General features: G+C 40.5%; 1 protein-coding gene across 1 annotated transcript in view; it reads right to left on the reverse strand.

The window, feature by feature from the left end:
• Positions 1–7,617: 7,617 nt before the first annotated feature.
• Positions 7,618–18,359, reverse strand: part of camk1b (calcium/calmodulin-dependent protein kinase Ib) — a 37,554-nt gene continuing 26,812 nt past the window's right edge. Inside the window, exons 5-12 of the mRNA XM_068599000.1 lie at positions 18,286–18,359; positions 18,079–18,205; positions 17,564–17,639; positions 12,000–12,112; positions 11,526–11,604; positions 11,349–11,436; positions 9,778–9,877; positions 7,618–9,361 (exon numbers count right to left, since the gene is read on the reverse strand). The exon at positions 18,286–18,359 is cut by the window's right edge and continues 65 nt beyond it. Of these exons, the coding sequence (XP_068455101.1) occupies positions 9,285–9,361; positions 9,778–9,877; positions 11,349–11,436; positions 11,526–11,604; positions 12,000–12,112; positions 17,564–17,639; positions 18,079–18,205; positions 18,286–18,359 (734 nt within the window). The 3' untranslated portion in view covers positions 7,618–9,284. The remainder of the gene's footprint in view (positions 9,362–9,777; positions 9,878–11,348; positions 11,437–11,525; positions 11,605–11,999; positions 12,113–17,563; positions 17,640–18,078; positions 18,206–18,285) is intronic.

The raw sequence follows: 18,359 nt of genomic DNA on the forward strand, positions 1-18,359 counted from the left end.
CAGAGGTCTATGAGCTGTTGTCTTCCTCCTGAAGTCCACCACCATCTCTCTGGTCTTGCTCACGTTCAGAAGCAGGTGATTCTCACCGGCCCACTCCACAAAGTCATCACCACTGCCCTGTACTCCTCCTCCCATCCATCCCTAGTACACCCGACCACTGCAGAGTCATCAATGTACTTCTGCAGATGACCCCGTGTTGTACTGGAAGTCATTGGTGTACAGGGTGAACAGGAAGGGAGACAGAACAGTTCAATGTGGGGCTCCAACATCACTGACCACCGTTTCAGATGACACACGGCCCATTCTGACAAACTGTGGTCTGCCTGTGAGGTAGTCAGTGATCCAGGAGATGGTGGACTGGTCTGCCTGTGAGGTAGTCAGTGATCCAGGAGATGGTGGACTGGTCTGCCTGTGAGGTAGTCAGTGATCCAGGAGATGGTGGACTGGTCTGCTGTGAGGTAGTCAGTGATCCAGGAGATGGTGGACTGGTCTGCCTGTGAGGTAGTCAGTGATCCAGGAGATGGTGGACTGGTCTGCCTGTGAGGTAGTCAGTGATCCAGGAGATGGTGGACTGGTCTGCTATGAGGTAGTCAGTGATCCAGGAGATGGTGGACTGGTCTGCTGTGAGGTAGTCAGTGATCCAGGAGATGGTGGACTAGTCTACCTGTGAGGTAGTCAGTGATCCAGGAGATGGTAGACTAGTCTACCCCCACCCCCGGCAGATTCTCACTCAGTAGCAATGGTTGGATGGTGTTAAGTGTTAAATGCACTGGAGAAGTTAAAGAAAGTGACTCTCACAGAGACACCAGTTCCATCCAGGTGTGACTGAGCTCGTTGCAGCAGGTAGATGATGGCGTCATCCACTCCCACATGAGGCTGGTAAGCAAATTGCAGAGGGTCCAGCGACGATTTCACCTGCGGCCTGAGGTGGGCCAAGACCAGTCTCTCCAGTACCTTCATCACGTGGGAAGTGAGGGCAACTGGTCGGTAGTCCTTGAGGCCAGATGGCATCGACTTCTTTGGGACAGGGACCAGGCACGACGTCTTCCACAGCACCGGGACTTCCTCCTGCCTGTCAGGTTGAAGAGGTGCTGCAGGACACCAGACAGCTGGGTGGCGCAGGTCTTTAGGACCCTGGGGTTGATGCCATCAGGACCTTTCGCCTTGCGCTGTTGGAGTTTCCTCAGCTGTCTTCTCACCTGGTCAGTCGTCACAGAGAGAGAAGGGGGGGGGGAGGTGGAAGAGCCCATTGATGGTGAGGGCTCAGTGATTGTGCAGCTCAGCAGGGGGGCAGAGAGAGAGGTGTTTGGGAGGTGTGTTGAATTGGGGAGACGGAGGAGGGCTGTGAACTGAACCTGTTGAAGAAACAGTTCAGCTCGTTGGCCCTCTCCAGGGAGCCTCCTGGCTGTCTCCCTCCAACTTTGAAGCCGGTGATTTGCTTCATCCCAGTCCACACCTCCCTCGTGTTGTTATTCTGGAGTTTGGCCTCCAGCTTCCTCCTGTAGGAGTCCTTGCCCTCCTTGAGCTTCACCTTCAGGTTGCGTTGGACTCTCCTGAGCTCATCCCTGTCTCCAGACCTGAAAGCAGCTTTCTTCTTGTCAAGAAGAGCCTTCAGGTCCTTGGTGATCCAGGGCTTGTTGTTGGGGAAGCAGCGCACAGTTCGGGATGGGATGGTGGCGTGTTCACAGAACTTGATGTATTCGGGGATACAGTCCGTCATGCTGTTGATGTCTCTGTCTGCTCGAGCCGTCCTGAAGCCGGGCACAGACGCGCTGTGGTCCAGGAAATCCAGTGCAGCCATGTCTCCGTAAAACACAAGAGGCTGCACTCACGGAAGATCCTCACAGTCAACACCAGCGCGCTGAACTCATCGGTCTTATTGGCCAAGGGCCTCACGTTCCCCGTTATTACTGCCGGTACCGGAGGTTTGTAGTTCCTGGTTTTTGCCCTCCTCTTGACACCCGACCTGCAGCCCCGAGCCCTTCTCCGTAGATCACAGGTCTGTCTGCAGGCAAAAGTTGTGGTTTGTCCCAGTCATTGTCCGTAGTGGTCTCAAGTGTAGTTGCTGTTCATCATGAAACAGAGTTAAAACCAAAACGTGAAAGAAAAAAAAGAGAGAGGAAAAAGTGGAAAAGAGACAATAAAAAAGTAAACATGTGGGAAGCTACTGCGACAGGCAGCCGTTGGCACGGCGACATCTTTTAACTGTATCTTTCAATTGTAAATTGGCAGCAGGAAGGGAAGGCCACGCCCAAGAAGGCCACGCCCAGGAAGGCCACGCCCAAGAAGGCCACGCCCAGGAAGGCCACGCCCAAGAAGGCCACGCCCAGGAAGGCCACGCCCAAGAGGGCCACGCCCAAGAAGGCCATGCCCAAGAAGGCCACGCCCAGGAAGGCCACGCCCAAGAAGGCCACGCCCAAGAAGGCCACGCCCAAGAAGACCACGCCCAGGAAGGCCACGCCCAAGAAGGCCACGCCCAGGGAGGCCACGCCCAAGAAGGCCACGCCCAGGAAGGCCACGCCCAGGAAGGCCACACCCAAGAAGGCCACACCCAGGAAGGCCATGCCCAGGAAGGCCACGCCCAAGAAGGCCACGCCCAAGAAGGCCGCGCCCAGGAAGGCCACGCCCACACAGATCTAACTATAGACCTGAACCAGTCCTAACTATAGACCTGAACCAGTTCTAACTATAGACCTGAACCAGCTCTAACTATAGACCTGAACCAGCTCTAACTATAGACCTGAACCAGCTCTAACTATAGACCTGAACCAGCTCTAACTATAGACCTGAACCAGCTCTAACTATAGACCTGAACCAGCTCTAACTATAAGCTCCGTTGAAGAGGAAAGTCTTAAGTCTACTCTTAAATGAGGTGACCGTATCTACCCCCCGGACTGAAAGTGGAAGCTTATTCCACAGAAGAGGAGCTTGATGACTGAAAGTTCTGACTCCCATCCTACTTTTTAAGACTCTGGGAACCACAAGTAACCCTGCATTCAATGAACACAACTCTCTAGTGGGGTAATATAGTACTATGATCTCTCTAGTGGGGTAATATGGTACTATGATCTCTCTAGTGGGGTAATATGGTACTATGATCTCTCTAGTGGGGTAACATGGTACTATGATCTCTCTAGTGGGGTAATATGGTACTATGATCTCTCTAGTGGGGTAATATGGTACTATGATCTCTCTAGTGGGGTAATATGGTACTATGATCTCTCTAGTGGGGTAACATGGTACTATGATCTCTCTAGTGGGGTAATATGGTACTATGATCTCTCTAGTGGGGTAATATGGTACTATGATCTCTCTAGTGGGGTAATATGGTACTATGATCTCTCTAGTGGGGTAATATGGTACTATGGTCTCTCTAGTGGGGTAATATGGTACTATGTGTGTGTGTGATGGGTGTCTGTTGCGTGTGTTTTGTGTGTGTGTGTTATGTTGTGTGTTGTGTGTGAACAGACCTGGAGCACCAGCTGTTGGGTTTTGGGACCAAATCATTTAACACTCAAGCTTTTAGTGTGTAAAGAAGAAGAAGACTCTGTGGCGCTGCAGTCGCTCACATGGACTCGCTCTCTGTTGACCTCCAACCAGATGACCCAGAATCCCCCTCTGCATCCTTTGATCCTTTGTCCCGCTGGAAACGTCCTCATTCTGGATGTCAGAGGTGTGGAAACGAGCCTCTTCTTTCCTCTCATGGTTTCCCCCTGACGGTGTGTTTCCTCTTCTTCTCGTCTGGTGGGCGGAGCCAGGGTAACTCCTAGCACATGCCAGCATCACAGGCATGACTATTGCAAAGAAGACGGAGGAAGTTTCTGGCCCCGTTTGACCCTTCGTTGCAGGCTGAACGTCCCGAAGTGGAAAGCGAGCGGCTTCCCTCGTGCTGGCAGCGAGCGTCCGTCTGACCGCTGAGGCTGTGGAGAGATCCATGAACATCTATGTGGATTTGAACAAACTTTGAAAGACTTGAAGAGAGTTGATGATGTCAGTGCCTTCAGTCTGTGCTCCAGCCCCTCAGGGACTCAAACCAACAACCGCCTGCTCCTACTCAACAGCAGTGAGGCCAAAGGGCCCAGCAGAACCGGAGCTGGAAACTCTTTACAGTAATGATTTGTGTCTGTTTCTCTGTGTTTCGGTCCAAAGAAAACATTTGTCCAGGAGGCTGAGGCTCTGGCCAATGAGAGACGAGCAGACGATGTCAGCGGCCAGCTGAGAGGAAATATGACTCTTCAGTATTTAGTTCACTCTCAATCTTCACAAACAACTTGCAGCCAGTTTGAGTATTAGCTTACGTTCACATTAGCATTATTAGCTCCTTGAATAATCAACTTCATTTACAACAGACTTTGTAGTTTAGAATGAAAACTGATGATGTCACGTGAAATAAACAAGGGATTTTTGTTTGTTTATTGGTTTCTATTGTTGACGTAAGTCATGGAGCAAAGAACACGTTATTGGGTTTGGATTAATCAACAGTTTTATTGTTTCAATGAGTTTTCTGCTCGTAAAGATTCATCACATATTTACTGAAACAACCTCTGACTGGAGAAAGAAGCTCTGGGTCATGTTTCTGTCCTCGTGTCTCTAGTGAGGTTCATATTTCTGTCTTTGTCTCTAGTGAGGTTCATGTTTCTGTCTTTGTCTCTAGTGAGGTTCATGTTTCTGTCTTTGTCTCTAGTGAGGTTCATGTTTCTGTCTTTGTCTCTAGTGAGGTTCATGTTTCTGTCTTTGTCTCTAGTGAGGTTCATGTTTCTGTCTTTGTCTCTAGTGAGGTTCATGTTTCTGTCTTTGTCTCTAGTGAGGTTCATGTTTCTGTCCTCATGTCTCTAGTGAGGTTCATGTTTCTGTCTTTGTCTCTAGTGAGGTTCATGTTTCTGTCCTCGTGTCTCTAGTGAGGTTCATATTTCTGTCTTTGTCTCTAGTGAGGTTCATGTTTCTGTCTTTGTCTCTAGTGAGGTTCATGTTTCTGTCTTTGTCTCTAGTGAGGTTCATGTTTCTGTCTTTGTCTCTAGTGAGGTTCATGTTTCTGTCCTCATGTCTCTAGTGAGGTTCATGTTTCTGTCTTTGTCTCTAGTGAGGTTCATGTTTCTGTCCTCGTGTCTCTAGTGAGGTTCATGTTTCTGTCTTTGTCTCTAGTGAGGTTCATGTTTCTGTCTTTGTGTCTCTAGTGAGGTTCATGTTTCTGTCCTCGTGTCTCTAGTGAGGTTCATGTTTCTGTCTTTGTCTCTAGTGAGGTTCATGTTTCTGTCCTCGTGTCTCTAGTGAGGTTCATGTTTCTGTCTTTGTCTCTAGTGAGGTTCATGTTTCTGTCTTTGTCTCTAGTGAGGTTCATGTTTCTGTCTTTGTCTCTAGTGAGGTTCATGTTTCTGTCTTTGTCTCTAGTGAGGTTCATGTTTCTGTCTCCTGAGTGAGGTTCAGCTCTCTGGTTCATGTTTCTGTCCTCGTGTCTCTTCTCTGGTCTCCATCCCATCGACCCAGAGAGCCAAACCACAAGCCTCAATTACCCAGCATTCCTTGGCGATGAGAGGGGCCTCATATAGCAGACTATGAAATTAACATTCATGGAAAACCTTGCAAGCCACAAACTATTTCATGAGAGCAACAATTGCTGATTTTCAGCAAGAAGAAAAGTCTCACTGCTGTTGTCTTTTTGTTGTAACTTTACTAGTTCCTGACAAAGGATTGAGTCCCTGAAGGCATCGCAACACTATTCTGCCTACAGAAAACTGGATTTGGTCTGATTTATTTGATAACACTAAATGTTTATGATGCCATATAAATATATATATTTTCTAAATAAAACAACAAATGTGCACAAATTAAGCAGGTTTAAGGTAGGAGCTAGCCACAGCTAGCTTAGCTTACACAGTTTAGCCACAGCTAGCTTAGCTTAGAAAAGGCACTTAAATATAAACTCACATACATACACACACATATACATACATACATATATACATATATATATATATATATATATATATATATATATATATATATATATATATATATACGTATATATACATATATATATACGTATATATACGTATATATATATATATATATATATATATATATATATATACGTATATATATACATATATATATATATATATGCGTATATATATGCATATATATATATATGCATATACATATATATACATATATATATATACATATATATATACATATATATATATATATATATATATATATATATATATACATATACATATGTATATGTAAACAAAAGAGGAAGCAGAGGAAACAAAAGAGGAAGCAGAGGAAACAAAAGGGGAAACAGAAGAGGAAGCAGAAGAGGAAACAAAAGAGGAAGCAGAGGAAACAGAAGAGGAAGCAGAGGAAACAAAAGAGGAAACAGAGGAAACAGAAGGGGAAGCAGAGGAAACAGAAGAGGAAGCAGAGGAAACAGAAGAGGAAGCAGAGGAAACAGAAGAGGAAGCAGAGGAAACAAAAGACGAAACAGAAGAGGAAGCAGGGGAAGCAGAAGAGGAAGCAGAGGAAACAAAAGAGGAAGCAGAGGAAACAGAAGAGAAAGCAGAGGAAACAGAAGAGGAAACAGAGGAAACAGAAGAGAAAGCAGAGGTAACAGAAGAGGAAACAGAAGAGGAAGCAGAGGAACAGAAGGGGAAGCAGAGGAAACAAAAGAGGAAGCAGAGGAAACAGAAGAGGAAGCAGAAGAGGAAGCAGAGGAAACAGAAGAGGAAACAGGGGAAACAGAAGAGAAAGCAGAGGAAACAGAAGAGGAAGCAGAGGAAACAGAAGAGCAAGCAGAGGAAACAAAAGAGGAAGCAGAGGAAACAGAAGAGGAAGCAGAGGAAACAGAAGAGAAAGCAGAGGAAACAGAAGAGGAAACAGAGGAAACAGAAGAGAAAGCAGAGGTAACAGAAGAGGAAACAGAAGAGGAAGCAGAGGAACAGAAGGGGAAGCAGAGGAAACAAAAGAGGAAGCAGAGGAAACAGAAGAGGAAACAGAAGAGGAAGCAGAAGAGGAAGCAGAGGAAACAGAAGAGGAAACAGGGGAAACAGAAGAGAAAGCAGAGGAAACAGAAGAGGAAGCAGAGGAAACAGAAGAGGAAGCAGAGGAAACAAAAGAGGAAGCAGAGGAAACAGAAGAGAAAGCAGAGGAAACAGAAGAGGAAGCAGAGGAAACAAAAGACGAAACAGAAGAGGAAGCAGGGGAAACAGAAGAGGAAGCAGAGGAAACAAAAGAGGAAGCAGAGGAAACAAAAGAGGAAGCAGAGGAAACAGAAGAGAAAGCAGAGGAAACAGAAGAGGAAGCAGAGGAAACAAAAGAGGAAGCAGAGGAAACAAAAGAGGAAGCAGAGGAAACAGAAGAGAAAGCAGAGGAAACAGAAGAGGAAGCAGGGGAAACAGAAGAGGAAGCAGAGGAAACAAAAGAGGAAGCAGAGGAAACAAAAGAGGAAGCAGAGGAAACAGAGGAAACAGAAGAGCTTCATTCTGACGTCATTCCTCTTGAGCAGCTCGCTCTCTGCGCTGAGGATTCTTTTCTTTCTTTTCTTTCTTTGTGCTCTCCTTCGTTCCTCTCAGACAGACAACATCCTCCAGATCTTTCCACATGGACTCACACAGATTCATAATGCATAGACAGTATTTAATGTATGTTTCACCAACACATCTGATTCAAGCACAAGCCACTGGCTCCCACACTGAGCAGGGGTCACATTTCAACAACCCATGATGCATTGCATCTGTGTGCACAGGGACTGCAGCCCGAAACAGCATTTCTTAAAAGGCAACATTAATAATACAAATACTCATACCTCACACATTGGTCCTTCATTACAAGCGGTTATGAGCAATAAAAGAGAAACAAATCACTTGATTATTCTTTAAAATTAATTTCTGGTTCAGGGTTTTTGGAAAAACATGAATTGGAGTAGACTTGGGATCGAGTGTGCTGAAAGAAAAGCAGCATGTAAAGATTCAACAAAGGATGAAATGAAGGATGATATAGAGGAGCTAAAGTACACTGCAAGTCAAACAGCTTTTATTGTGACGTCCCAACGAGCAGAGATGTTGTACTCTCCAGACAGGAAGTGAGATATTATACTTCCATCACGCTGCAGACGCTGGCGTCCTGCTGGCTCCTCCTCTCAGAGACAAACACGGACCTCTTGACTCCACAGAGTCACAGGTCACGTCCCAACACATGACCACGTCCATCCAATAGGAACGCAGGAGAAAGATGAAAGCGCTAAGCAACACAATAAGCTAGATTTGACCCTCTGGAACACAACTTATAACAACAATACAACATTCTGTTTGCGGGGACTTTTTGCATTCCCACGTTCTTAATCCTTCAAAGTCGGAGTCACACACTGATCAATACTTTTTCACGTTTGCAAATAAAAAACTTTTGCACAAAATGTATCATAGGATTTGTGTTAAAATACATGAATAAAGTACTTTAATAAATCCAGGGAGCTGCGAAATAGAAATAATATTTCCCCCCCCAAAAATGAAGCTGGCCAGAAAGATTTTGACGTTTGATGATGATGTCATCGGAGATTACGGTCCTCAAATTTGAGACGAATAGCATGATTCATTCATTTTTCAAAGCATAAATGTGATACATATAAAAATTCAGACACCACCCGAAAATAAAGTCCTGATCCTCAAGGCACGTGGACAGATACACATCCCTGTGAGGGCTTAAAGGGATCCGACCCGCTGCACGGACCCACGACACGCCGGAGACGAGCTGCATTGCATAAACTCTTCTGTACTGATTGTCTAAAAGCACGACGTTTCAAATAATGCAACCAAGCAAAATGCTCTCTGCTTTTCTATTTGCACGCAGAACTCCTTCCTTCTGCACAGGGAATAAAACATGCAAGAGTGAAACTCTCTCCTGATCATGCAGATATCGTCTCTGGATGTGCACCCCATAGCAACAAGGTAAAAAGACAACAGAGAAATATATAAAACAATAAAAGAAACATCATGAGTACAAACAAGCTCCGCACTGCTTCAGCACAAACACCCGACTGGAGGAGGACGTCCTCTCCCCTGCTTCCCATTTCATCCCAAACCACCAGTCCAGTCCCTAAAAGTAATCCCTCGGTTCTCCTCCTCTCATCCCGCTGTAGGTCTTCCCTCTCAGGCTGGACAGGCTTGCCCCCCCTGCAGGCGAGAGGTTGGAATGACGCTGTATTCCTAACCAGTTAAGGGGAGCCTCCAGTTCCACCGCTCAAATTGGAAAGTCTGATCAGGCAAGTGAGTGGAGCAGAGCAGGGATCACGCCCTGCTGGTGGGGTGGCAGCGGAAGCTGCAGTTGGACGTGGGGTCGGCGCCGCCATCGCCCTCACGGGCCTCTGAGGAGAGAGAGAGCATTACTTCTGATCCTGCGTTACGTCATGGGGACGTCATACGAGGAAATGCTCGCACACGATGTCATGCTGCACTTAGTGTGATGTCATACGAGGAGCTGCTAAGACATGACGTCATGCTGCACTTAGTGTGATGTCATACGAGGAGCTGCTAAGACATGACGTCATGCTGCACTTAGTGTGATGTCATACGAGGAGCTGCTAAGACATGACGTCATGCTGCACTTAGTGTGATGTCATACGAGGAGCTGCTAAGACATGACGTCATGCTGCACTTAGTGTGATGTCATACGAGGAGCTGCTAAGACATGACGTCATGCTGCACTTAGTGTGATGTCATATGAGGAGCTGCTAACACATGACGTCATGCTGCACTTATGGAGGAGCTCAGCCCAGCTCACCTGCATCTCCCTCCGGCAGGGCGGGGCCCAGCCCCTCGTTGCTCGTGCCCAGCTGGAGGCGCCGCATGTGACGGACCACCGCTGTGGCGTTAAAGGCTTGCTGCAGGGACGAGAGCAGAGAACATGTCAGTCACCACGTGTTCCTCACAGAACATGTCACTTACCACGTGTTCCTCACAACTTCATCACTATGAATCTACTGTGCAAACCAAAAGAAGATCAACTGTGAGGAGAACATCTAGAGGCTGTGAGGAGAACATCTAAAGGCTGTGAGGAGAACATGTAGAGGCTGTGAGGAGAACATCTAAAGGCTGTGAGGAGAACATCTAGAGGCTGTGAGGAGAACATCTAAAGGCTGTGAGGAGAACATCTAGAGGCTGTGAGGAGAACATCTAGAGGCTGTGAGGAGAACATCTAAAGGCTGTGAGGAGAACATGTAGAGGCTGTGAGGAGAACATCTAAAGGCTGTGAGGAGAACATCTAGAGGCTGTGAGGAGAACATCTAAAGGCTGTGAGGAGAACATCTAGAGGCTGTGAGGAGAACATCTAGAGGCTGTGAGGAGAACATCTAAAGGCTGTGAAGAGAACATCTAAAGGCTGTGAGGAGAACATCTAAAGGCTGTGAGGAGAACATCTAGAGGCTGTGAGGAGAACATCTAAAGGCTGTGAGGAGAACATGTAGAGGCTGTGAGGAGAACATGTAGAGGCTGTGAGGAGAACATCTAAAGGCTGTGAGGAGAACATCTAGAGGCTGTGAGGAGAACATCTAAAGGCTGTGAGGAGAACATGTAGAGGCTGTGAGGAGAACATCTAAAGGCTGTGAGGAGAACATGTAGAGGCTGTGAGGAGAACATCTAAAGGCTGTGAGGAGAACATGTAGAGGCTGTGAGGAGAACATCTAGAGGCTGTGAGGAGAACATCTAAAGGCTGTGAGGAGAACATGTAGAGGCTGTGAGGAGAACATCTAAAGGCTGTGAGGAGAACATCTAGAGGCTGTGAGGAGAACATCTAGAGGCTGTGAGGAGAACATGTAGAGGCTGTGAGGAGAACATCTAGAGGCTGTGAGGAGAACATCTAGAGGCTGTGAGGAGAACATCTAGAGGCTGTGAGGAGAACATGTAGAGGCTGTGAGGAGAACATGTAGAGGCTGTGAGGAGAACATCTAAAGGCTGTGAGAACATCTAGAGGCTGTGAGGAGAACATGTAGAGGCTGTGAGGAGAACATCTAAAGGCTGTGAGGAGAACATGTAGAGGCTGTGAGGAGAACATCTAAAGGCTGTGAGAACATCTAGAGGCTGTGAGGAGAACATCTAAAGGCTGTGAGGAGAACATCTAAAGGCTGTGAGGAGAACATCTAAAGGCTGTGAGGAGAACATCTAGAGGCTGTGAGGAGAACATCTAGAGGCTGTGAGGAGAACATGTAGAGGCTGTGAGGAGAACATCTAAAGTCCTCAAAACCTCCTGTATGTATGAAGTTCAGAGCTAGAGCACGCTGTATTAAACCATGTTCTCTCAGAGGAACCTCATGAATCCTGTAGAGGAGGAAGTCAGAGACAAAGTGGACGTCTTACCTTCCACTTGCTCTTCGCAAAGTTCTTCTTGATCTGAGCGCTGACGGACTCGTGGATGTTCTTTTCCAATGCAGTATCACCAGCAATCCTGATGAGCAGTACAACAGATGAGTACTCACATACACACAACGTATACACACAGGAGTACAATGCTTGGTGCTGAGCGCTGGGCGGTACCAGGGGTGCTGCAGAGCCTGATCACAGGTGTATCGTGCACCGGGGTCTTTCTGCATCAGGTGGACTATAAAGTCTTTAGCTAAAAGGAAAAAGAGAGGTTCAAAGGTTACCATGATGTCACAATACTGTAAACAGGAAGTGACCTGGAGGTCATTCAATGTACATTGATATATTGTGTATCCTTAAGATGCACTTTGAGTGTAAAAGGGAATATTTCTAACTCGTTTTTCCTGTGATATCCTGTACAATCTCAGGTTGAAACTGCACCATCTTTTCTTGGTCTTCAGGTATCCTTTTGGTATCCTTCAGGGTGATGGGGGTCAGACCAGTTCAACCAGTGCCCTACCAGACCATGCACATCAACAACCTAGAGGATCTACACATGGAAAGCCAAATACACAGGTCTGCCCTTTCCCGATGAAAAACTGATGTCTTGATGAGGACGGGAGAAGAAGAGCTTGATAAGCGCTGTACCTGAGTCAGAGATATCGTCCCAGTAAGGAGAGTCAAACTCATATTCTGCCTTCAGGATCTGCTCAAAGAGTTTGGCATCATTCTCATCGTAGAACGGAGGATAACCACACAACCTGAGCCAGCAGAGCACAAGAGCAGCAGCAGTTAGCATAGCACACAATGTCAAGCTACAGCGCAGTGACAGGATGTATCATGTATCTATGTATCATGTATCTATGTATCATGTATCATGTATCAATGTATCATGTATCTATGTAGCATGTATCTATGTATCATGTATCATGTATCATGTATCTATGTATCTATGTAGCATGTATCATGTATCTATGTATCATGTATCTATGTATCTATGTATCATGTATCTATGTATCAATGTATCATGTATCTATGTATCTATGTAGCATGTATCTATGTATCATGTATCTATGTATCTATGTAGCATGTATCAATGTATCATGTATCATGTATCAATGTATCATGTATGTATGTATCATGTATCAATGTATCATGTATCATGTATCAATGTATCATGTATCTATGTATCTATGTAGCATGTATCTATGTATCATGTATCAATGTATCATGTATCATGTATCAATGTATCATGTATCATGTATCAATGTATCATGTATCTATGTATCTATGTAGCATGTATCTATGTATCATGTATCTATGTATCTATGTAGCATGTATCTATGTAGCATGTATCTATGTATCTATGTAGCATGTATCTATGTATCATGTATCTATGTATCTATGTAGCATGTATCTATGTATCTACGTAGCATGTATCTATGTATCATGTATCTATGTATCTATGTAGCATGTATCTATGTAGCATGTATCTATGTATCATGTATCTATGTATCTATGTAGCATGTATCTATGTATCTATGTATCTATGTAGCATGTATCTATGTATCATGTATCTATGTATCATGTGTCTATGTAGCATGTATCATGTATCATGTATCTATGTATCATGTATCTATGTATCTATGTATCTATGCATTTATGTATCTATGTATCTATGTATCTATGTATCATGTATCAATGTATCATGTATCTATGTATCTATGTATCATGTATCTATGTATCATGTATCAATGTATCATGTATCTATGTATCTATGTAGCATGTATCTATGTATCATGTATCTATGTATCATGTGTCTATGTATCTATGTAGCATGTATCATGTATCTATGTATCATGTATCTATGTATCTATGTATCTATGTATCTATGTATCATGTATCTATGTATCATGTATCAATGTATCTATGTATCATGTATCTATGTATCTATGTATCTATGTATCATGTGTCTATGTATCTATGTAGCATGTATCATGTATCTATGTATCATGTATCTATGTATCTATGTATCTATGTATCATGTATCTATGTATCATGTATCAATGTATCTATGTATCTATGTATCATGTATCTATGTATCTATGTATCTATGTATCATGTATCTATGTATCATGTATCTATGTATCTATGTATCTATGTATCTATGCATTTATGTATCTATGTATCTATGTATTTATGTATCTATGTATCTATGTATCATGTGTCTATGTATCTATGTAGCATGTATCATGTATCTATGTATCATGTATCTATGTATCATGTATCTATGTATCTATGTATCTATGTATCATGTATCTATGTATCTATGTATCATGTATCTATGTATCTATGTATTTATGTATTTATGTATCATGTATCTATGTATCATGTATCTATGTATCTATGTATCATGTATCTATGTATCAATGTATCATGTATCATGTATCTATGTATCATGTATATGTATTTATGTATCTATGTATCATGTATCATGTATCTATGTATCATGTATCAATGTATCATGTATCTATGTATCATGTATCTATGTATCTATGTATCAATGTATCATGTATCTATGTATCATGTATCTATGTATCTATGTATCATGTATCATGTATCTATGTATCATGTATCTATGTATCTATGTATTTATGTATTTATGTATCATGTATCTATGTAGCATGTATCTATGTATCTATGTATCTATGTAGCATGTATCTATGTATCATGTATCTATGTATCATGTGTCTATGTAGCATGTATCATGTATCATGTATCTATGTATCATGTATCTATGTATCTATGTATCTATGCATTTATGTATCTATGTATCTATGTATCTATGTATCATGTATCAATGTATCATGTATCTATGTATCTATGTATCATGTATCTATGTATCATGTATCAATGTATCATGTATCTATGTATCTATGTAGCATGTATCTATGTATCATGTATCTATGTATCATGTGTCTATGTATCTATGTAGCATGTATCATGTATCTATGTATCATGTATCTATGTATCTATGTATCTATGTATCTATGTATCATGTATCTATGTATCATGTATCAATGTATCTATGTATCATGTATCTATGTATCTATGTATCTATGTATCATGTGTCTATGTATCTATGTAGCATGTATCATGTATCTATGTATCATGTATCTATGTATCTATGTATCTATGTATCATGTATCTATGTATCATGTATCAATGTATCTATGTATCTATGTATCATGTATCTATGTATCTATGTATCTATGTATCATGTATCTATGTATCATGTATCTATGTATCTATGTATCTATGTATCTATGCATTTATGTATCTATGTATCTATGTATTTATGTATCTATGTATCTATGTATCATGTGTCTATGTATCTATGTAGCATGTATCATGTATCTATGTATCATGTATCTATGTATCATGTATCTATGTATCTATGTATCTATGTATCATGTATCTATGTATCTATGTATCATGTATCTATGTATCTATGTATTTATGTATTTATGTATCATGTATCTATGTATCATGTATCTATGTATCTATGTATCATGTATCTATGTATCAATGTATCATGTATCATGTATCTATGTATCATGTATATGTATTTATGTATCTATGTATCATGTATCATGTATCTATGTATCATGTATCAATGTATCATGTATCTATGTATCATGTATCTATGTATCTATGTATCAATGTATCATGTATCTATGTATCATGTATCTATGTATCTATGTATCATGTATCATGTATCTATGTATCATGTATCTATGTATTTATGTATCATGTATCTATGTATTTATGTATCATGTATCTATGTATCTATGTATCATGTATCTATGTATTTATGTAGCATGTATCTATGTATCTATGTATCATGTATCTATGTATTTATGTATCATGTATCTATGTATTTATGTATCATGTATCTATGTATCTATGTATCATGTATCTATGTATCTATGTATCAATGTATCTATGTATCAATGTATCATGTATTTATGTATCATGTATTTATGTATCATGTATCTATGCATTTATGTATCATGTATCTATGTATCATGTATCTATGTATCTATGTATCATGTATCTATGTATCATGTATCTATGTATCATGTATCTATGCATTTATGTATCATGTATCTATGTATCATGTATCATGTATCTATGTATTTATGTATCATGTATCATGTATCTATGTATCATGTATCTATGTATTTATGTATCATGTATCTATGTATCATGTATCATGTATCTATGTATTTATGTATCATGTATCATGTATCTATGTATCATGTATCTATGTATTTATGTATCTATGTATCATGTATCTATGTATTTATGTATCTATGTATCATGTATCTATGTATCATGTATCTATGTATCATGTATCTATGTATCATGTATCTATGTATTTATGTATCATGTATCTATGTATTTATGTATCATGTATCTATGTATCATGTATCATGTATCTATGTATTTATGTATCATGTATCATGTATCTATGTATCATGTATCTATGTATTTATGTATCATGTATCTATGTAACATGTATCTATGTATCATGTATCTATGTATCATGTATCTATGTATCATGTATCTATGTATCATGTATCTATGTATTTATGTATCATGTATCTATGTATCATGTATCATGTATCTATGTATTTATGTATCATGTATCATGTATCTATGTATCATGTATCTATGTATTTATGTATCATGTATCTATGTAACATGTATCTATGTATCATGTATCTATGTATCATGTATCTATGTATCATGTATCTATGTATTTATGTATCATGTATCTATGTATTTATGTATCATGTATCTATGTATCATGTATTTATGTATCATGTATCTATGTATCTATGTATCTATGTATCATGTATCATGTATCTATGTATTTATGTATCATGTATCATGTATCTATGTATCTATGTATCATGTATCTATGTATTTATGTATCATGTATCATGTATCATGTATCTATGTATTTATGTATCATGTATCTATGTAACATGTATCTATGTATCATGTATCTATGTATTTATGTATCATGTATCTATGTATTTATGTATCATGTATCTATGTATCTATGTATCTATGTATCATGTATCTATGTATCATGTATCTATGTATCTATGTATCTATGTATCATGTATCTATGTATTTATGTATCATGTATCTATGTATCATGTATCTATGTATCTATGTATCTATGTATCATGTATCTATGTATTTATGTATCATGTATCTATGTATCATGTATCTATGTATCTATGTATTTATGTATCATGTATCTATGTATTTATGTATCATGTATCTATGTATTTATGTATCATGTATCTATGTATCATGTATCTATGTATCATGTATCTATGTATTTATGTATCATGTATCTATGTATCATGTATCTATGTATCTATGTATCATGTATCTATGTATCATGTATCTATGTATTTATGTATCATGTATCTATGTATTTATGTATCACGTATCTATGTAACATGTATCTATGTATCATGTATCTATGTATCATGTATCTATGTATCATGTATCTATGTATCTATGTATCATGTATCTATGTATCATGTATCTATGTATCATGTATCTATGTATCATGTATCTATGTATTTATGTATCATGTATCTATGTATCATGTATCTATGTATCTATGTATCATGTATCTATGTATCATGTATCTATGTATCTATGTATCACGTATCTATGTAACATGTATCTATGTATCATGTATCTATGTATCATGTATCTATGTATCATGTATCTATGTATCTATGTATCATGTATCTATGTATCATGTATCTATGTATTTATGTATCATGTATCTATGTATCATGTATCTATGTATCATGTATCTATGTATCTATGTATCATGTATCTATGTATCATGTATCTATGTATTTATGTATCATGTATCTATGTATTTATGTATCACGTATCTATGTAACATGTATCTATGTATCATGTATCTATGTATCATGTATCTATGTATTTATGTATCATGTATCTATGTATCATGTATCTATGTATCTATGTATCATGTATCTATGTATCATGTATCTATGTATTCATGTATCATGTATCTATGTATTTATGTATCATGTATCTATGTATTTATGTATCATGTATCCAGCTGTGTGTGGACGTGTACTCACAGAATATAAGCTATCACACCAATAGACCAGCAGTCCACTGCTTTGCTGTAGGGTTTCTGAGCCAACACTTCAGGGGCTGAAAGAACAAAGCGATGAAGATGGATAATTAATGATGCTTGATGACTTTTAATAAGCACTATTAGAATGTATTGATGCCTGTGTTTTATGTCTTATCTATTTTCATTTTTTATTTTAAAAATGTCCTTTTAAATTAGGATGTCCAGTTTTTATACATGTCATACATGTTTTTATATGTTACTGCTGTCCTAACTTTCTGTTTTTTTTACAATGACAATAAATATATCCTTATCCTTAATGTAAACTGGAGGCGTTCTTCACGTTGTAGTCTGTGAGTAAAGTGTGACTGTGGTTGCAAAAGTCATTTACAAATTCAGTTACAATGATGACTGTAATATCTGCACGAGCTCCCGATAAGCTGCCAGTCAGATATTCTCCTTGGGCTCATATTGTAAAGCTGATTTAATGGGGGCAGATGTTCAACATGTGTCCTTTACCAACATATCCAGGTGTTCCGCAAGCGGTCGACATCACACTGCCGGAGCCTTCGATCTTGGACAGCCCGAAGTCACTGATCATGATCTTGGAGTCCTCGTCCATGCTGTAGTACAGCAGGTTCTCCGGCTGCAGGGCCACAAGCAAAGCACACATGGTGAGATGGTCCCTCTGATCACACCCTGAGCAGCTCGGGTCTGTGGACTGACCTTCAGGTCCCGGTGCACGATGCCCATGTCGTGGAGGTATTTGACGGCATCAAGAATCTGCTGAATGAGCTTGC

Source organism: Clinocottus analis, unplaced genomic scaffold (genome assembly GCF_023055335.1).
Source record: "Clinocottus analis isolate CAN_PGR_092001 unplaced genomic scaffold, fCliAna1.0.p SCAF_42, whole genome shotgun sequence".
Classification (NCBI taxonomy): Eukaryota; Metazoa; Chordata; class Actinopteri; order Perciformes; family Cottidae; genus Clinocottus; species Clinocottus analis.